Source organism: Aulonocara stuartgranti (genome assembly GCF_965226115.1).
Source record: "Aulonocara stuartgranti genome assembly, chromosome: 11".
Classification (NCBI taxonomy): domain Eukaryota; kingdom Metazoa; phylum Chordata; class Actinopteri; order Cichliformes; family Cichlidae; genus Aulonocara; species Aulonocara stuartgranti.
Window position 1 is genome coordinate 27,295,848 of NC_138947.1, and position 20,840 is coordinate 27,316,687.

Consider the following 20,840-nt stretch of genomic DNA (forward strand, 5'->3'; position numbering starts at 1 on the left):
GGAAAATGGTACAAAGGGAATATAATATTTCATTAAAATAAAGGATTTAAAAAAAGTTCAGGTGTGATGTTTTTTTATTCTTGTTATTCTTGGCTGGTGAACTCTTAGCCACCTATATAGCAGTTTCTAAATCCCTCCCCAGGTGTCTCAGCCCCCACTCCCACCTTCACCCATGTCACCCAATAACTCACATAATAGCATGAAGGAGCAATGTTTCACTAAGAATCCAAACCTGCTTATAAAACTGGTAACTACTTTGATTGGTTCACATTAAATACATTTGGATCAGACAGAATTGAACTTTAAATAAGTTCAACTTTGATGTATTTAACTATAACATTGTCTTTTAAGTACCAGTGGGTTTTCTTACCACAATATTAAGAATTTTTCCTCTCAATTTCAGTCTTTTCCCTTTTTTGACACTTATTTTCAGTCTTAGCTCTGTCACTGTGGAAAGGAGGTGTGAAGGATAATGATAAAGTACACAGCTCAGTGAAAGTGGAACTGAGTTTCATGTTTTTGATGTTTTTCCTTTCAGAGCCCTTCAACCTAACATGACATGGAAAGACGCCCTGTACCACTGCAGAGAGGAACACATGGATCTGGTTTCCATCCTTGATGAAGAGACTCAGGGCTGGGTTTAGTTGGAGGCTCAGAAGGCTGACACTCCCTTTGTCTGGCTGGGTCCTCACTACACCTGTGGCTTCAGCTTCTGGATCTGGGTCAACGATCAGTGTGTATTTTTTAATCAGTGGGCTCCAGACAAGACAAGAACAGCAGTCTGTAGCATAAGTAGATTAATTTGTCAAATACCCTCAGCACGTCAGCACGTCATCACGTTGCCTGGTGGGTGGTGTGGAGACTTAACTTTGTGACTAACTCAAGAATGAGGTGACATAGGCTTTTTAAAATTGATGCCATAGGTGCATCAACTTGGAGGCTGAGGGGTAGCGCTGCCAGCCGCCAGTGTGGTGTAACATTTCCGTCAGGTTTACAGATATTCAGTGATTGCATCTGTGTCAAATTTCCTCCTTTAAATAAACTGCATAATTCCACATATGTCTTGTACATTGTAAAATGATGCAGCATCATCAGTGTATTTTTGCCTTAATTTCATTGGATGAATATGCAATTTGAGCACAGAGGCAAACACTTATCAAAAGTGGTCAACTGTTTAGATGGGAGGACACAATGGAGACTCACTTTTACATTTTACAGCGTTTGTCTGAGCCGCATGTTTGACACCACGATATGAATTCTTCTTTATATCCAGGGAGCTGAGTGGTTACTGCGTCATCAGCCGGAACCTTTCTGTCCGGAAATGAATTCGTCGGGCTGTTTAACCAAGCGCACAGTAGTTGCTGTATGGGCAGCCTGTATTTGTGGAGTAAATTGTATGTATTTAGCTCCAGATGGAGATATTAGGGAGCACGTTTGACGACTCGGTGTTTTCGGAGGTCAGAGACCGAGTGTGTGCGTCTCTGTCTTCTTACAGCGCCAAACTGTGTGAGCCAGAGGTGAGAGTCTTACACAGAGACGTTACTACATGAAGATAGACATGAAGGTTGTTTAGATTGTCCTTCGTGGTGAACACGAACACAGAGCGTTATGTACAGAACAAACACGGAGCTAAAAGACTAAAGTGCGAATTGTAACGTTTACGATCTGACATGTAGCTCATACAGGAGAATAACTGTAACTATGGTTCGTCATTTTAAGCGTTTGTGTCAAATTAGGCTGGTGATTACAGACACTCAGTTTTAAACACACAAATTAAAGGAAATGAAGTTCATGCTTCTAAATAAGTGCCCAAATAAGTACCCTGTGGCATTTCTAGAGGCCAGACGTCTCCCATGTTATTGCACTTGGCTGAGTCTGTCACATGTTTCGTTTACATGGAGAGAAACAAGCAGACAAATCGGATATCCCACCTCTGAATTAAGTGCGAGATTTCAATATTGCTCCTCTTTGATATTTGTGCTGCTCGCTGTAAGTTAAACTGCATTATTATTATGCTGACGTTTAAGCATAGATGAAGCTGAGTAGCTGCTGCATCAGGGCAAAAGTGGAGACATGTACTTCTCTGGCAGTGACTGACTGAGCAGCATCCTCTAACAACCTCATGCTGTGTAGTAAAGTTGTTCCTCTCTGCAGTGGTTTTGTGACAGTGCTGCTCTGGATGCTGAAGATTCTCTGGAGAAGCAGAAAGTCTACAAGTTCAGAGGTGACCTGGCTGTGAGACAAGGAAACTATCAGGTACTGTCACTCATTCAATTTAGTCTGTGCTCTCTTACATCAAACACTTCCTCGGAAAGTTTCACTGGGACATGGAGGTCTATTGTAGCAGGTATTTGTATAGCTGATAAACCTCCTGTACAGCTGATGCAAACTAACAGGCAAAAAAAAAAAAAAGTCCATTCATGACCATCACTTTGTTGCTTTATCAACAGCATCAGTATTTGAATATTTCTGTAAGACTGTTGTAAAGTTATGAACAAACAAGACTAGTTAGATCATTTTCATATTTCCAGCCTAATAAGTGACTTATTAGGCTGGAAATATGAAAATGATCTAACTCAGAAAAGAGCAATTTTTATAGTCACATTTCACACAGCCAAAGAGCACAGATGTAGTCAGCAGTGGTTTACACAGCAGCAACATTTCCAGACAGCATGGAAAAGATTTCCTAAAATATTGACAAGAAACTTCTGTTTCAGTGAAAAAATAAAACCTACAGAAGCTGTTTAAGCGTTGGACCAAATCACACTCTGGGTTTGACTCTTCCTGTTGTTGTTGCTGCCACTCTCACTTTTCCACCTTAGCGTTTGTAACGTTTTAGAAGTTTTGTTTGGTTTCTTTTTGTTTGGTGTGTGTGGGTCAGAAAGCCTTGGAGGCATACAGCAGCTGCCTGCAGTGGATCGCTGACAACAACCTGACCATTAGACGAGATGTCGTGGAGGGGATGGCCCGATGCTGCACCAGACTGGGACAGAGAGACAGAGCGCTGGAGTTGGCCCAGTTACTGGTAATTCTTTACCTGACTGGGTTTTCCATGAGGAACAGTCAGAGTGAATACTGTCAGCTATCATGTGACCATCCTGTGACTTTTTATCCGCTTTTTAAAAATCTGTCTTCCTTAACAGTGACCCTGTCTGCACTATAAACTCTGAACACTAAGGGTGTGTTCCAAAAGTCCCTCCTATCTCCTTTTTCTAACCTCTTTTCCTCTTTTTGGATGAAAACATCATTGAGGTCAAAGAAAAGTGGGTAGGATCACTGAAAAGCATTTAGGAAAAGAGAAGAGCTGTGCGATGAGAATTGGAACAACCTTACACCAGTCGGATGACGAATGTTGAAACTAACTCGTGCAGATGGACTACAGAATACAGAATCTTATTTCACCACAATGTGTTTTAACCTCACTCTGCTTGTCATTTAAATGATAGCAGCCTGTGAGAAATATCTCTTTGGAAATTATAAAGAAGGAACATTTAGGGCCAGATTTATTAACGTCATGCAGCACCACTAGGCCTTCTTTTGACATTTTAAAGGTGCATCTACACACGTGGTACAGTCACACAGCAACTGGGATGGACAATTTTTTTTTTGTTTCTCTGCACATTGTACACGTCAGCTGTTCCACTCACATTTCAGGTTTATATGGTGGAACAGTTTGTAATATTATAAAGAGACTAATCTCTGCTGCTTTTGGCAGAATGCTGTTTTTTACTGAAGTGAACTCACTGCATCTTTGTAAATAAATTATAGTTTATTGTGAGTAGGTCACCCTGCAATTGCGGCATCACAATAATTCGCTCCACTTAGTAAAACTGTCCCATAGCCTATAAAATTAAACCCATCTTTTTGGCTTATATTAACCAGCTGTGATCCAGTGGATCATACTTCTTTTTCCCTTTTTAGGATTTCTGTGACTGCAATAAAATTCCATCCCTCCCTTATACCAGCTGACCTGAAGTAAAAATAAATTTAAGACAATCCGAAAGTCTTCAATACAGCAAAGGACGAGCTCATAATCTTTACAGAGCTTACATAAATCCATGTCCTTCATGCCATAATCTGCTGATATAGTTTTACATTTTAACAGCAACCTGTTAAAGTTGTTAACTTGTTATTTTCTGTTTTATTGCGAGAGTACGGTTGCCCGCGAAGTGTTGTTGTTGTGTTCAGTATGAAAAATGGCGGAACGGATAAAGCGCTGTGAATGAGAGTACGACGTCGTGTCTTTTGAGTTAACATTGGTAGCAGAGGATGGTTTCCAATTACAAAGTACCACCAAAGCTTGATGAAGCCAGGCCATACGAATGCTGGAAGAATGAAGTCAATATCTGGAGACGAGTTATGGAGCTGGATAAAAAGAAACAGGCACTCGCGGTGGCGCTGGGGCTCGAGGGAAGAGCCAGAGAAACGGCCATGGAGATACCCGCGGAAGATTTGGACAAAGATGACGGTATGGAAATACTACTTGCAAAACTTGATGCGGTGTTTCAGAGAGAAGAGAAAGACCGCGCTTATGAAGCCTACTCGTGTTTTGACTCCATTGCAAAGAACCACAGCGTGTCCATGCCAGACTACATTATAGACTTTGAACAGCGTTATAACCGGATGAAAAAGTACAACATGACGCTGCCTGACGCTGTGCTAGCATTTAAGCTTCTAGATACAGCTTGTCTTGATGAGAAAAGTCGACAGCTTGCACTGACAGCGTGCACGGACTTAACGTTTGCGTCTATGAAGTCTGCACTGAAACGGATTTTCGGAGGGAAAGTAACCGGAGTTTTCAGCGGAATTCAACTGAACCAAGAAGCAGTTTTCCTTACGGAACAAAAAGGTCCCAAATACAAACGAAACAACGGTACTTCGTCGCGGAGTGGACAGCGACAACCACTACAAGGTACCAACCCACTTGACAAGTTTGGCAAGCGAACAAGATGTGCTATTTGTCAGAGCACTTACCACTGGGCGAAAGACTGTCCTCATCGTAATGGTGACCAAGTAAAGCTAACTGAAGATGGGAAAGTGGAGGAGCGTAACATTACTTTGTACACTAAAGCCTCAATGACAGACTCTGAAATCTTCCTGACTGAGGCACTGGGGTCAGCCATTATTGATACTGCATGTACACGTACAGTTTGTGGTCAGAAGTGGCTAGACAGTTACATGCGTGACCTCAGCCAAGGCCAAGTAAACAAGCTGTTGCAATCAGAAACCCCCAGCTCCAGACCATTTCGCTTTGGGGATGGTATTGTAGTGTATTCCAGCAGAAAAGTGAAACTTCCAGCCAAAATTGGACAAACAAAATGTGACATTGAAAGTGAAGTAGTTCCTGTTGACATTCCACTACTACTGAGCAAAACGTCTCTCAAGAAAGCAGGGACTGTTCTAGACATGGAGAATGACAGTGTTGTCATGTTCAAGCAGCCTGTTCCCCTAGAGCTCACTAGTTCGGGACACTATTGTGTGGACATTAGAGATGAAAATACTACAGAAAGCTGCAATGAAAATGAAGTTCTCATGGTAACTGCTGAAATGTCTACAAAAGAGAAACAGAAAGTCCTTGTGAAACTTCATAAGCAGTTTGGTCATGCATCTGCAGAGAGGTTATTGAGGCTCATCCAAAGCTCTGGCAATACAGATAACTGTGACATTTGTCAGAAATATTGCAAAACCAAGCTGAGACCTGCTGTTGGTCTACCCCTGGCTTCTGAGTATAATGAGACAGTAGCGATGGATCTACATGAGCTGGAGCCCAATGTGTGGTACCTTCACATCATCGACCACTTCACACGCTTCAGTGCCGGCAGCATCGTAAAGACAAAGAAAGCTGCAGAGATCGTCAACTCCTTCATTCACACCTGGATAAGCATTCACGGTGCCCCCAGACGGCTCTACACAGACAACGGCAGAGAGTTCAACAACACAGACATTCGGGACATGGCTGAAAACTTCAACATTGAGGTAAAAACAACGGCGGGGTATAGTCCCTGGAGCAACGGACTACTGGAGAGACATAACATGACACCTAAAGAAATCCTCCTGAAGGTAAAAAAGGAACGAGGATGTGACTGGCACACTGCGCTAGACTGGGCCCTTATGGCCAAAAACAGTATGCTTAATGTACATGGTTATAGTCCACATCAACTTGTGTTTGGCCAAAACCCCAACCTTCCTTCTGTGTTGATGGATAAGCCACCTGCCTTAGAGGGCACAACTGTAAGTGCAAGAGTAGCTGAACATATCTCAGCATTACATGCTTCCAGGAAAGCATTTACTGAGGCAGAGTGTTCAGAAAGGATCAGGAGAGCACTACGCAAACAACTTAGGCCTACAGATGACAAATATGAGGCAGGAGATAAAGTATACTACAAACGAGTCGACTGTACAGAGTGGAAGGGTCCAGGTGTAGTTATTGGGCAGGATGGAACTGTTGTATTTGTAAGACATGGGGGGACTCTTGTAAGAGTACACCAGTCAAGATTGACTAAAGTGGATTCACAGACTGGAGATAAACAAATACCACACAGTACTACTGATGATGACAACAAAGACGCAGTTGAAAATGATGACACTGACACACCCGATGGTGAACAGAGTATTAGTGAGGAAGAAGACATCACTATTGACAGAGAAACTAACACTACAGAAAACATGTCTGTCACACAAACTGCAAATGAGCCCTCTACACCCACTGATCATGTCTCTGCAAATGTAAAGTTAAGATCAGGACAGCTGATTGCTTTTACCAACAGAGACAACGGTGTTCAACACACAGCCAGAGTGCTAGGCAGAGCGGGAAAAGCAAAAGGGCAATACAAAAACTGGTACAATGTGCAATATCTTGAGCATGATGGTAGTGAAGGTGAAAAGAAAGCTGTAGACATGTCACTTGTTGATGGTCTTTGCACTGAAGCTGAAAACAGAGATGCAGATGTACTCATAACAAAAGATATTTCCTTTGATTCTGCTAAGCAGCAGGAGATTGAGAGCTGGCAAAGTAATGGTGTGTTTGATGAAGTGAAAGACCTGGGTCAAAAATGTGTGTCTACTAGATGGGTCTGTACACTCAAAGAAACTACTAATGGTGTTGTCCCAAAGGCTCGACTTGTGGCACGGGGGTTTGAAGAGGTAAATACTAAAGAACTACAGAAAGACTCTCCAACATGTGCGTCTAAGTCCCTCAGACTGGTGCTAGCTGTGATATGTCAAAACAAGTGGAGAGTAAATTCAATGGACATTAAATCTGCCTTCTTGCAGGGAATGGAACTGTCAAGAGACATCTATCTTCGTCCCCCACCTGAAGCTGGCAAGGACAATGTTCTATGGAAACTGAAAAAGTGTGTTTATGGACTTGCAGATACTTCACTTTATTGGTACAATAAGGTCAAAGACATTATGCTCAAAACTGGTGGTAAAATATCACAGGTTGATCCTGCAGTGTTCTATTGGCAGAATGAACAATCTGAGGTTACAGGAGTGCTTGCATGTCACGTTGATGATTTCCTTTGGGCTGGTTCAAGTCACTTTGCAACTCATATCATTCCTGTACTGAAATCTACCTTCCTTGTGGGCCGTGAAGAACATGACAGCTTTTCTTATGTTGGTATGGACATTTGTACAGTTAATGATGTAATAGAGGTGCATCAACAACTTTACATTGACAACCTACAACCGGTTCAGTTACAAGCAGCACGGGCTGTACAGAGGGAGGCTTCCTTAAGTGAAACAGAACGTGAGCAACTCAGGTCAAAAATAGGACAGATTTTGTGGGTTGCCAAACAAACAAGGCCTGATGTTATGTTTGACACATGTAGCCTTGGATCTAATATCAAAGATGCAACTGTACAGTCTATTCATGAAGTGAACAAAGTTATCCGTAAACTTAAGGCAGAGAAAGTGACTCTTAAGTTTCAGCACTTGGGTAACAGTGAGGATCTGGCATTGGTTGTTTTCAGTGATGCTTCATTTGGCAACCTTCCTGATGGCGGTACTCAAGGAGGGGCATTAATCGTCCTTATGGGTAAAGGAGGAAAGTTTTGTCCTCTCTTCTGGCAGTCTAAAAAAATCAGGCGCGTAGTCAGAAGGACACTGGCAGGAGAAACTCTTGCCATGTCAGATGGAATAGACAGTGCTGTCTTCCTGGCAACACTTTTTTCTGAGCTTACAACTGGTAACACTGGTCTAAACGCTCTTCCTTTGATCTGTGTAACTGATAATCATTCCTTGTTTGACGCACTCAAGTCTACTAAGCAGGTTACAGAGAAAAGACTGAGGCTAGAAATGAGCAGCATTAAAGAGCTCATACAAGCCAAGAAAATCAGACAGGTTTGTTGGTCAGATTCAAAATCTCAACTTGCTGATTGTCTGACAAAAAAGGGAGTTTCACCTTTAACCCTTCTAAAGGCGCTAGATGAAGGACTCTGGATACTGTAATCCTTTGTCTACAAAGTTGTCTTTGCATTCAAATGTACCATTGTTTATTGTGTGCAATGATAGTATGCTTTAAGTAAAGCAAAGCACTTTTGAAATGTTTTTTTTTATATAAATATATACATATATGTATACAAATGTTTACAGGGGTGTGTTTATACTTTTATTTTATTTTTTTTTAAGAAAGAGGGAGATTGTTAACTTGTTATTTTCTGTTTTATCGCGAGAGTACGGTTGCCCGCGAAGTGTTGTTGTTGTGTTCAGTATGAAAAATGGCGGAACGGATAAAGCGCTGTGAATGAGAGTACGACGTCGTGTCTTTTGAGTTAACAAAAGTCACAGCTGAACTCTGAACATCACACAGCTGGATTAAAAACTACTTCTTGATGAGTTGTTTCTTCATGAAGTATAAAATACAGTTATAATTAACATTTCCATGATCTGCACCACTTTGTTTATAATGTCGATTGTTTTCATTAACAGTCGGATGGTCTGCCGCTCTGAATTATGGTATGCCATCTTCTCCCCTTCGTAAAGGATGTTCCAGTGGATCCTAAGGAAGCAATAAAGGAAGGATTGAAGAGTCACTTTTCTCACTTAGGACCTTAATAAGCAAAATGGACTATTGGAACGCACCCAGAGTTTGTCCTCAGAGGCTAAAAGCCTACGGACCAGATTTAGTGTGAACTGGTTTAACTCTAATCCGGACCTGATAGTAATATGTACGTGATCTCTCTACAGAGCAAAGACGCCTCCAACACCTGTCACCTAACCAGCCTCCTGCTGCTCAAGGTCAGCTTGAAAAACAAACACACACACACACACACACACACACACACACACACACACACACACACACACACACACACCCACCCACCAATGATTTAGATTCACTAGTTTAGTTTCCACTACTTGAGAGAGAACCAACCCTGACACGGGCAGAACATGTGAACACAAAGGCCCCAACCAGATGATGGATTTGAACCCACGACCTTCATGCTCTGAGACAACAGTGCTACCCACGGGAAAAAATAAATGTTCGGAAGTGATTAATACTGCTTTTTTCATTTTATTATTGATACTTTTTAGAAATCATTACAAATGAGTAACTTAAATATTGAAGAATCAGTTCCACTGTGTTGCTCCCAGTATTCCTAACACAGACGGCCTTTTCACCCTTTTCTTGCTCACAGTCCCAATCATTCTGTACAAATCTAATGTTTACTTTTTCTCCAAGGTCAGCATCTATGAGCAGTTTGGAGCTGTAGGATCAAAGATGTCGTCTCTGCAGCAGCTGTGTAGCCTGCTGCCCTTTAACCCCTGGCACTGGTTCAGCCTGGGACAGATGTGTTTGCAACTGCTGGACAGAAACAGAACCACAGGTAGTGTTTCTTTAACTTCCTTCTTCAAGTGTATTGCTATGGTAAATGAACTCTGTTGTAATTTTTTACAGCAGGTAATCAAAGATATAACATTTTCCCTTTGCTGTATTTGTGTTTTTCAAAGAATCCTCCTCCTCTGAGAGCTGCAAATCAACAGATGAGCAGGAGGACAGAGAGGGGCATCAGGAGGAGACCGCAGAACTCAGCGAGGACAGAGTCTGGCTCAAAGCTTGCACTTGTTTCATCAGGACAAGGTACAACATGTGACTGTGACCCCTGTATTTACAGGGAGTGCAGAATTATTAGGCAAATGAGTATTTTGTCCACATCATCCTCTTCATGCATGTTGTCTTACTCCAAGCTGTATAGGCTGGAAAGCCTACTACCAATTAAGCATATTAGGTGATGTGCAACTCTGTAATGAGAAGGGGTGTGGTCTAATGACATCAACACCCTATATCAGGTGTGCATAATTATTAGGCAACGTCGTTTCCTTTGGCAAAATGGGTCAAAAGAAGGACTTGACAGGCTCAGAAAAGTCAAAAATAGTGAGATATCTTGCAGAGGGATGCAGCAGTCTCAAAATTGCAAAGCTTCTGAAGCGTGATCATCGAACAATCAAGCGTTTCATTCAAAATAGTCAACAGGGTCGCAAGAAGCGTGTGGAAAAACCAAGGCGCAAAATAACTGCCCATGAACTGAGAAAAGTCAAGTGTGCAGCTGCCAAGATGCCACTTGCCACCAGTTTGGCCATATTTCAGAGCTGCAACATCACTGGAGTGCCCAAAAGCACAAGGTGTGCAATACTCAGAGACATGGCCAAGGTAAGAAAGGCTGAAAGACGACCACCACTGAACAAGACACACAAGCTGAAACGTCAAGACTGGGCCAACAAATATCTCAAGACTGATTTTTCTAAGGTTTTATGGACTGATGAAATGAGAGTGAGTCTTGATGGGCCAGATGAATGGGCCCGTGGCTGGATTGGTAAAGGGCAGAGAGCTCCAGTCCGACTCAGACGCCAGCAAGGTGGAAGAGGAGTACTGGCTTGGGCTGGTATCATCAAAGATGAGCTTGTGGGGCCTTTTCGGGTTGAGGATGGAGTCAAGCTCAACTCTCAGTCCTACTGCCAGTTTCTGGAAGACACCTTCTTCAAGCAGTGGTACAGGAAGAAGTCTGCATCCTTCAAGAAAAACATGATTTTCATGCAGGACAATGCTCCATCACACGCGTCCAAGTACTCCACAGCGTGGCTGGCAAGAAAGGGTATAAAAGAAGAAAAACTAATGACATGGCCACCTTGTTCACCTGATCTGAACCCCATTGAGAACCTGTGCGTTGCAGGACCACTTTAGTGTTCAAGTAGTACAAAAAACAAATAAGAAAACACCCACAATGTGTCACAATGTTTATGGGGTGGCTGTGGCTCAGGTGGTAGAGCAGATTAGGTACTGAAGGTTAGTAGTTCGATTCTTGGCTTCCCCAGTCTGCATGCCAAATATCCTTGGGCAAGATACTAACCCCAAGTTGCCCTCGATGCGTTCATCGGAGTATGAACATGTGTGAATGTAGTTTAGTTTGCACTTGTGTTGAGAAGTGCTTGTATGAGTGGGGTGCGAATGGGTGAATATACAGCGCTTTGAGTACTCCGGGAGAGTAGAAAAGCGCTATATAAGAATCAGTCCATTTACCATTTGTTTGTTTTTTATTTCAAATATTGTGTAACAAGACAAAACTGCAAATGTGAATGCAATTTTTTTCCCCCTCACTCTAAACTAACTGAAGCCTTTCATTGAACTACCACATAAACAAATTAGTACTGTCTTTCTGGCCAGACACGTGGCAGCACTTCTGCTATAATTTTGTTCGTATTTAACAAAATAAAAATGCAGACATAAGTGTTCACATTAGTTTTTGACTGCTAGTGAAAATTGTTTTCTTTACAAATAACTCTCCTACTGAACTAACACGGCCAATCCCTCAGCATGTTTGTCTTCTCTGCTCATATTGCCTTCATAATAAATCATTATTTGCTTTTTAAAGAACTTATTTTAACATTGCACTCAACAACAAACAAATCCTTCCTAACAAAAAAAACTAACTTCTAGGGCCAAATTTCATTATAGTTCTTCATGCCAAAATACGGGCCGCAAGTGCCCCCCTGGCCTTGTGTGAATATAATGAGATATACAGTTCTTATCCTAACAGTGAGCAAGTTGCTGGATTACAGTATCCAAAACAGTTAAGACATAACTCTTACTAAATAAAATATACACAATATGACAACACAAAATAGGTCAAAAAGGTGACACTTACACTAAATAACAACATTAGTGAAGTAGAAAATGGAAAAAAATAAAAAATGAATAAAAACCTAAATTTAATACAATACAGAGCTTAATATGTAAGATGGTAACAAATAAATGCAGTTATTGTGGTGTGAAGTGGAGCTGAAACAGGTGACTGTCCAATAAGTGGTGCAGAGTGTTGTATGGATCCTTTAATTATCCACAGCCACAGTCTTTTGGATGATGTCTGTGCCAGCTGTCAAAGATTTAAGCATAAAAAAGACCAAGTATAGACCGATAATATAGGGTATAATATTAGATATAAGAGTACTCACATTGTCTTGCTGCCTCCTACAGACTCCTGTTGAGAATCCTACGACAACAGCAGTCCTCCTTTGTGCTTCAGCGTAGTGAGAGAGTCCTACAGATGACAGAAGAGGCGTTACAGCGGCTAAACCCCAAACAAGAAACCCTGCAGGCTCTCACTGAGGTGAGAACCCTTCTTGCACACATACTCTGAAACCAGTTTTTATAGTCCCACGATTCTGGTCGAAGGGGTTTTCACACACCAGACTTGCTCCTGTTGAGTTCGTCAAGATCCTGATTGGGTGTCAGTGGAGGTGGATAACATAAGCTTCTGCTAAATGTTGACTGGTTGACAAGTGGGCTTGATTAAAGAAAGTGGTGACAGTGGATTTACAGGAATATGGAGAAGTTCAAAGACAAAAAAATGGCATGAAAAGCAAAGACAGTGGCTGTAGTGGACAGCTCATTGTTTTTAAGATTCTGGTTTACTTCAGCTCTTTGTACACGGTTGGCTGGTGGACCAACAACAGCACGAGCATCAGTGGCCCACAGACAGTTTGTACCACATACTTTAAAGACTGCTTCCATCTGGCAGCTTGGCTCTCTGTAGGTAGACGGGACATGCCGTCTAGCTGGACTACAAGACCTGCTTGAGGAGGCTTAAATTCCAGGCAGTTTGGGTTAAATTGGCTCATTTTTACACATCAACATTATCTCTCTTTGGTCTTCCAGGTGATGTCAGAGGACCTGATCCCAGAGAAGATGAGGGAGGACTACCAGGATGGGGAGAGCCTGACCAGTGTCTCTTTGCACAGCTTCAGACAGCGCTGGTGGAACAAGATCTTACTGACAGGCGTGTTAGAGACTGACGGGCAGCAGCATGAAATACAATATCCTCATGCTGCAGTGTTGACTGTTTACAAAGGTGAACACAGACAGGAAGGAAGTGAAGAACCAGCTGAAGATGGTTCAGACAAGCAGCACAGTGAATGTGGTCGTCATTAAGCCTGCAGACTGAACCTTCACTATTTCATCCACTTCACGGTGATAAATATACGGCAGTGCCTCTGATCTGTATCAAACCATGAAACAAGTGAATTATTTTAACTGCTTCATTTTGTGCTTAACATGTTTAAAATGTGTAACATCTCTGCCAAAGAGGTGATGTTTTCTAACAGTTTTATGTTGTTAACAATCCATTAAAATTTGGCTTACATCCATCAACATCTTCAAGGTCAACTTCATGATTTATTGGTTGAAAACTGACAAAAACTGAGAGACTGTGATTCCTACAAATGTGGTGTATACTGTCAGCATATAGAAAGTAGCACGAAAGGATTTAAAATATCTTCGACTGACAGAATTGATAGCTCTGCATGTATATAGCATTGTTATCTAAAACTGTGTTTTTTACTTATATTGTTTGTACTAATAACATATAGGTATATAGAGAATGATATATGGGGATTTTAAATATCTTGTTACTTTAGACCTCTGAACTTTCCTTCAAGGCCAACGAAGGTCAGACTTTCATAAAATGTTGTTTAAAAACAAAAACAAATCTTAAATTGATCCTGCTTTTGCTTGTACTGAACATTTAGGGAATGATAAAGGTATATGGGGATTCTAAATATCACATCATAGTTTGCATCCAAATATCATGTAACATTTGACCTCACTTTTACACCTCACTTCTGCCTGTCTCTGAGGCTGACCCCAGAATGCATTTAAATGCATTATATCCTACATAATGTTTGTGTAATCATAGTAAACATCTGTCATTTTACTGCACTACAAACTTCTTAAAGTACTTTTAAACTTAACAAAGCAAAGATTGTTTTGGTTCCAATTATACATATCAGTAAAATAGTTAGCATCATGTGGAGATATAACAATTTAATTAACCCAGGACCTTGAAAAGTGTAGAGCGTTAAACATTTATGAAAGCTCTTACTAAATCAGGCACTGTGACCACTGCTGCAGTGCAAAATGAACAACTCTGATAGGACGATGAGGATTTGTAGTTATGTTCCTGCTCGTGCAGGATCAGTGAGTCTGTTTAAAATCAAGCAGCTGACATGATAATGGAACAGCAGCATATCTACAGGAGGACAGAAGTCTGAGGTCTGCATCCAGCTTTGGAGAGGTAAGACACTCTGTTGATGGGATACAACTGTTTATAATTCCCTTTTCTGTTTAGTCTTTCTGTATTGTGCTGGACAAATCCACTTTTCTTCAGGTATATTTCAAATAAAAGCTAATCTTTTGCTGTAATCAGATAAATCACAATTTGATATTAATTCTGCTTTTAAAGCATGCAAGCTTTTTCTGACTTGTTTTACCTTCAATCATTTCAGGTGACACAACAGAAGCTAACAGAAAGAATAAGGCGGGTAGTGGGATTACATCAGACAACAGAACAGACGAGAAGAAAGAAAAGAGTGAAACAATAATATAGAGGTAATTGTGTGTCAAGGGCATTGAAAGGCAGCAAGAAAAGGGAATAATGGCAAGAAGTAACAGATGAAATATTATTAGAAACATACAGCAGATAAAATAAAAACTGAACACATCCCCAATTTGTTTTTCTAAAGGTGCTATTGGCACGAAATTCTCATCAGATGTCGAGAACAACCAATCCAATTCATACATGCAAAGAAATCAAACGATAAATATCCATAAATGAAGCTCTGTGTAATAATGGGAAATGACATAACTGCCTCCTTTATTCTACTTGTCTGCTGCTGAATGTGACCAGAAGTTTGTAAAAGATTATGAAGGGGCTGAAGAGTCTTTCTTTTTATTTAGACATTAAAACAGTAATTCTTTATATCATTATTTAACTGACAATAAAAAAGAGGAATTACAAATAAATATTTCTGAAACTATTAATCCATTGATGAATGATAAAAAAGAAAAAAAGGCTTAAAAAAAGCAGCAATAGCAAAGACATAATTTCTTAAAGAAGTTGCTAATTTTATCCATATTTTCTCATTATTATTCCGATTTGTGTCAAAAAAAGTTTATTAGATTTACAAATTATTAGATTTACAAATTTCTTTACAAATTGGAAAGTTAGAACAACACAGTAACACAGTTACTAATGTGGCAGACGTGTGGTCTTTGGCCTGCTGCAGAGGAGGGGTGACGCCGTGAGCTCACAGGGCAGCGTGGAAGCGGGGAAGAGCAGGTGTGCTGAACTGGACTGATGAATGGAAATTTATGTCTTGAAGTGAGATGGAGCAGAGGGAAAGAGACAGCTTCAGAGAAGTGACAGTTGCACTGCTATCGATAAAGCTGAAGAGTGAATCCTTCGGTCCTGTGTCGCGACTAAATAACAAGAAAGGAGCATTAAAAATGTTAAAAATTTATTTTGAATAAGGAGTGGCAATAACTGAGCTAATAGGCAGTATAACACAGAGCACTCACTGTAAAACAAGATGAACAGCTGATTGTCTTAAAATTGACCTCATAGCTGACAACAAAAGAATAAGAACACATTTTTAAAATGATTGTAAAAGTAGAACAGAGTTTATCATCTTATCTGCATCTGCCTCTGATCAATAACCTGCAGCCCCTGCTTGCACACTGCTCCACCACAGTCCACAGTGCTTCACCTCCTCAGCTCTCCTCGGTCTCTGCTCTGGATTTCACTCTATATTTGCTCAGAGTAGTTCTCCACACTCTAGAGGTTGTGCTCAGTTCAGCTACGGTTACCCAAAATTCAGAATTTGATGAATAAATCTATTCTAGTAAACGTCATAAAATATGAGATGATGGATTTTAATTTAACAGAGTAAAATTCCACATGGAAATACCAAAGGGTTCAAACAAAAAACTCCTATAACAAAATCTTTTTAAAAATCCAATTTAAACTGAGCAATAAGTAAAGTGATCAAAAACTCAAATTTGGAATCCAGATTTTTTTAAGTGATATGTAAGATAGTGATTCATCGTGACGAGATTGTTATTACTGTTATATCAAGTGTGCATGGCGGAAATTACTTAACCACCTGTTGAAGGCAACATGCTAATATAATGCTAGCAAGCTCATTACAATGACGGCTGTCAGTCCAGTCATTCCTTATTTAGCAATGTACTTGTGCTTCACCTCCTACTCAGCTGCATTATTTACCCACCTAGTTTCAAAATAAATGTAACTTTCTGTACTTAGAAAGCTTTCCTCCTGGCAGCAGTGAGAGGTGAGAAAATCTCTACAAGATGCACATAGATGTCACTGAATGTACGTCACTTTCAGGAATTTAAATAAAACTGAATTTGAATATGAATCACAAGCCTCCTTTTTTTCTTTCAAGCACACCAAATATTTCTGAATATCTTTTTATTTAGTCAGCCTCGACTGGTAAAGTTAATTTCCTGGTATGCTAAAGTATTTGCATGTGCTGCTGCTTGGATGCATGCACAATGTAGGTTAAACAGGGTGATCATAAGAATCATGATAAGTCCAGAGATGCAAATCAGATGTAAAAGACTGGGAATGCTTTGCCTAACAGCCTCACTCTGAGTGTTAACAGGAGAAATTTATATTTTCATGTTGGCATCTATGAGGGAAGTGACAGAAATACAAATCCAGCTCTGACTCAGAGAGGGGATCATATCAACATCAGTGTGTCTACAGAAAACTCCAGAGTGAGGGTAGAAGTCTTTTCTTTCTCTTATTAGAGGACACATTTGTGCAAAGAGTCTAAAGTAAAGATGCTGTGGAGTCTGTTGTTCATCACTTTGATTGGTAAGTGGATCATTTGATGTTCCTGCCTGGCACAGTGATGTTTCAATGATCGTTATAAAGAATGAAAAAGATCAAATATAACAGTTCAGTTTTACTGTGAGTTGATCCAAACTGCTCGATAAAGCAAAAGTCGTTTCATTTAGTTTAAAGAGGATTTGACTTTAGTAAAGCCAGTTTCATTTCTGAGTGTTGAAGGATGGTTTACATTCTGTGCTTTCTGCTGTATTACCAAACAACAATATCAGAGCTGGCAGTAATTCACTCATTCTTACATCGTTCTCTGAAACTTCACAGGAAGATCAACTCAAAAGGATCCAGGTAAGAGTGCATTTCTAATCAGTTTCTTCCGGTTATATCAAAAGTATGATGGTGCTTCTGTTCTGAATATACTTATTTGTAAAGTATTTAATTTTATGCCTTTTTAATTATTTTTATATATTTTTTTCTCCCTTTATTTGTGCATCACAGTAGACGCCATATCTGTGGGAACATGTTCCATGTGGGGATTTTTTTTTTGGGACTGAAGCAATATTACAAATATCTGTATAAATGTATGATATAAATGTAAATTCATATTGAATTATGTTCTATGATACGTTATCACTGTGATTTAGAAATAAATGCTTTGATAAACATGCAGTCTTTGATGTGTGGGTGGGAGTGTAATATATTACAGGGTCATCCTTCAGGATGTTTTGAGAGTCCAATTATTCATATCATTAATTTTGATGATTTCTTTTTCACCAACTGCGTGAGAGAGAGAGAGAGAGAGAGAGAGAGAGAGAGAGAGAGAGTGTGTGTGTGTGTGTGTGTGTGTGTGTGTGTGTGTGCACGCTAAATATGTTTGCCACAAAAGATTTAGTCAGATCATGAAGTCATAATTCAGATTCATTATTTAGGAGTGAAAAGGAGATTTTGATAAAGAAACACTAGAACTCCTGGTCTGAAGTATTATTGCCACTGACATTGTTTGTTTTTTTATTTCCAACTTCACTTTCAGTTACATCATCAGGATTTAGTCCAGGATGGGAAACTATCAAACTGGATGACAAAGTGGCATTTCAGTCTTCAGTCTACACAGATTATTATGGTGTCAACTACTCTGCTGACAGAGCTTTGGATGGAAATTATTTGACAGGTTCCTTCACTGAATATGAAACCATCAGCTGGTGGACAGTTGACTTATTTGGTCTATATGAAATTTCCTGCATCAGCATTTACAACATGGATCATTTCAAAGTTGATCTAAGAGACGCGCACATCCTCATCGGGAACTCATCTGAGAGAAATGCTGCTGACACCACTGAGTAATACCTTCATCTTACTTTGAATCATTCTGTTCTCAGTCAGGCTCCAGCATGTCCAATGTTTTTAGATAATTTTATGAACATTTAAATGCATTTAAATCCAGTAATACAGTAACAGAGATAAACCTGTATCAGTCCTATCAGATGAAATAGGAGGTCTAATATGGTGTGATGTGGTTTGGAGTAATAATCAAGTATATGTGAAGAATATAAAAATCTTTATTTATTCTCATTTTCCTTTGTTGTTTATTTGTAGGTGTTTTCCTTCTTTCTAAAATGTTCTCAGACAGCAGCTCACATTTATTATCCAGCTGTTCGACTGTCTCCACTGTTTACAGCATGATTTAATCAAACAGAGCCAGAAACTCTTTCTGTACATCTGTCCAACCTTTTGTCTTTGTTTACAGGTGTGCAACAATAAGCACAACTACTAGTGGAGAAAATAAAACATTTAACTGTGAAAATGGACCAAAGTGGGGGCGTTATGTAACTGTGTACAAAAACACATCTGGGTTTTTAATTCTGTGTGAGGTGACGATGAAAGGCAGAAAAAAAGGTACAATAAAACATTCTTACCCACTAAGTTAACTGGTCAGTCAGTAGAGTCAATATAAATGTGTAAATGTTGACAGTAAGAATTATGTGCTTGAATCAACGCAGCATGTTAGACACTCAGAAACACTGTTTGGTTTGATGCTTCTAAGTTTCATGTTTTTGATGTTTTTCCTTTTAGAGCCCTTTAAACTGATTAAAGAGAACAAGACATGGGCAGACGCCCGGTACCACTGCAGAGAGGAACACATGGATCTGGTTTCCATCCTTGATAACGAGACCCAGGTCTGGGTTGGGTTGGAGGCTCAGAAGGCTGACACTCCCTTTGTCTGGCTGGGTCTTCAATACATCTGTGGCTTCGACTTCTGGATCTGGGTCAACGATCAGTGTGTATTTTTTGATCAGTGGGCTCCAGATGACACAAGAACAGCAGTCTGTGGCATGAACGCTGCCATGAATACAAGTGGGAACCATTTGTGGTACAAGAAGTCTGTTTATGATAAATATAATTTCATCTGTGCAGTGTAAGAAGATCCATGGGTTGGTTTTGTTTATTCAGTTAGACAGGTGTCAGTAGTGGCTTGTTGGGTTCTAGCAAACTTTCCTCTAATAAATCAAAGGTGATGGGTTCAGGCTCAGTGTAGCAGGAAGATAAACAGTGGAGAAATTAAGAAGAACTTTTCTATTAACACTCAGAAACATGTTATTATTATAAATTACTTTTGATTGTATTTCATGATACACTGATATGATGATTATATGACACTTAAAAAACTTAAGCATTTAGTGTTTTCTATAATTTTAAATTGACATATATATATATATTATTTCCTTTAGTTGTAAATGGATTGTTGGCCTTTGAATTGTTTTACTCGCGTCTGTCATGTTTAAACCTGCTGAACAAATAAAACATAAACTGGAAAACAAATGTTTGTCAATTCAGTTTATTTTTGTTGGGATGTTTGTCAAGTTTACAGACATTCAGTGACTGTGTTTGTGTTTCAGATTGTCTCCTTTAAATTCACTAAATAACTCCATATATGATTTTTACACTGTAAAATGCTTGTTTCAGTTAAAATGGTCATTTGCACAAAAGTGTCTTTTTAATGTTTTCAAATGGAGACAGTTCAGTAACGACCACCACCTGATGACCCTTTTATTCAATCCATGAATTTGAACCAGTGATAATTATTCTGAATGAATCTGTATGAGCAGTGAAATTACGGCACTTACAGTGTTTTAATAATATAGCCTTCATTAAAGCCAAAGACACTGAGAAAAGGTTCCACACCCATGACTGTACTTTGAACTGATGTTACGTTGATATAATTAAAAAAGGCCTTAAGTTCCTGATATCTTTTAAAAGACAAAATGTGTTTTTGTGCAGGATTTTCCAACAGTTAACATCTGAGAATAAAAATAACTACATCAATATCACATTGACTGAAGTGCTCTCCATTTTAAGTGTTGATGCTTGATCATCGCGGTAAAGAAAGTTTCTGGAATCTCCATTTTAAGGTCGCTAGCCTTGATCTAGCAATCCTGTGCCTCACTCAGAGTCACACACATCCGTTATTACAAATGTTTACCAGGATCCTGTAAAGTATCTTTGCTCTTCGTAGAGCTGCACTCTTCTGGACACAGATCTCAGATGTCATTCCTGGGATCTTCTGGAGCCACCTGCCCAGTTTAGGGGTCACTGCCCCGAGTGCTCTGATTACTACATGGACCACTGTTGCCTTCACCATTCACATCTTCTTAACCTCCTCTCTCAGCCCTTGTTGTTTTTCCAGCTTCTGGTATTCGTTAT

General features: G+C 39.9%; 2 protein-coding genes across 4 annotated transcripts; both read left to right on the plus strand.

Moving 5' to 3' along the window:
- Positions 1–1,321: 1,321 nt before the first annotated feature.
- On the plus strand, positions 1,322–13,645 carry cUnh8orf76 (chromosome Un C8orf76 homolog). The gene is made up of 8 exons (XM_082551989.1): positions 1,322–1,517; positions 2,155–2,256; positions 2,882–3,025; positions 9,187–9,237; positions 9,683–9,827; positions 9,952–10,081; positions 12,473–12,605; positions 13,154–13,645. Exons 1-8 carry the CDS (start codon positions 1,413–1,415, stop codon positions 13,424–13,426), a joined length of 1,083 nt encoding a protein of 360 aa, XP_082408115.1. The 5' UTR covers positions 1,322–1,412; the 3' UTR covers positions 13,427–13,645.
- Positions 13,646–16,961: 3,316 nt separating this feature from the next.
- On the plus strand, positions 16,962–19,845 carry LOC309717612 (fucolectin-5-like). Of its 3 annotated transcripts, none has more exons than XM_082552296.1 (5): positions 16,962–17,171; positions 17,466–17,489; positions 18,184–18,478; positions 18,886–19,034; positions 19,212–19,845. In XM_082552296.1, the coding sequence occupies exons 1-5, from the start codon at positions 17,138–17,140 to the stop codon at positions 19,556–19,558; spliced, it is 849 nt and encodes a 282-aa protein (XP_082408422.1). In that variant the 5' UTR covers positions 16,962–17,137; the 3' UTR covers positions 19,559–19,845. The 3 variants fall into 3 exon arrangements, 2 of the variants coding, with proteins under 2 accessions (XP_082408422.1, XP_082408421.1); XM_082552295.1 differs by having other exon boundaries at positions 16,964–17,171; positions 18,172–18,478; XR_014279758.1 differs by having other exon boundaries at positions 16,968–17,171; positions 18,196–18,478.
- The last annotated feature ends 995 nt before the right edge of the window (positions 19,846–20,840 follow it).

What these genes read in the sequence shown, in the direction of transcription:
- cUnh8orf76 (XM_082551989.1), top strand. Translation starts at nt 1,413, where the DNA reads ATGGAGATATTAGGGAGCACGTTTGACGACTCGGTGTTTTCGGAGGTC. An exon ending in TGGAGTTGGCCCAGTTACTG is followed by an intron (nt 3,026 to 9,186) that starts GTAATTCTTTAC and finishes ATCTCTCTACAG; the next exon opens with AGCAAAGACGCCTCCAACAC. An exon ending in GGACAGAAACAGAACCACAG is followed by an intron (nt 9,828 to 9,951) that starts GTAGTGTTTCTT and finishes TGTTTTTCAAAG; the next exon opens with AATCCTCCTCCTCTGAGAGC.
- LOC309717612 (XM_082552295.1), top strand. Translation starts at nt 17,138, where the DNA reads ATGCTGTGGAGTCTGTTGTTCATCACTTTGATTG. An exon ending in ATCAACTCAAAAGGATCCAG is followed by an intron (nt 17,490 to 18,171) that starts GTAAGAGTGCAT and finishes CTTCACTTTCAG; the next exon opens with TTACATCATCAGGATTTAGT. An exon ending in AATGCTGCTGACACCACTGA is followed by an intron (nt 18,479 to 18,885) that starts GTAATACCTTCA and finishes CTTTGTTTACAG; the next exon opens with GTGTGCAACAATAAGCACAA.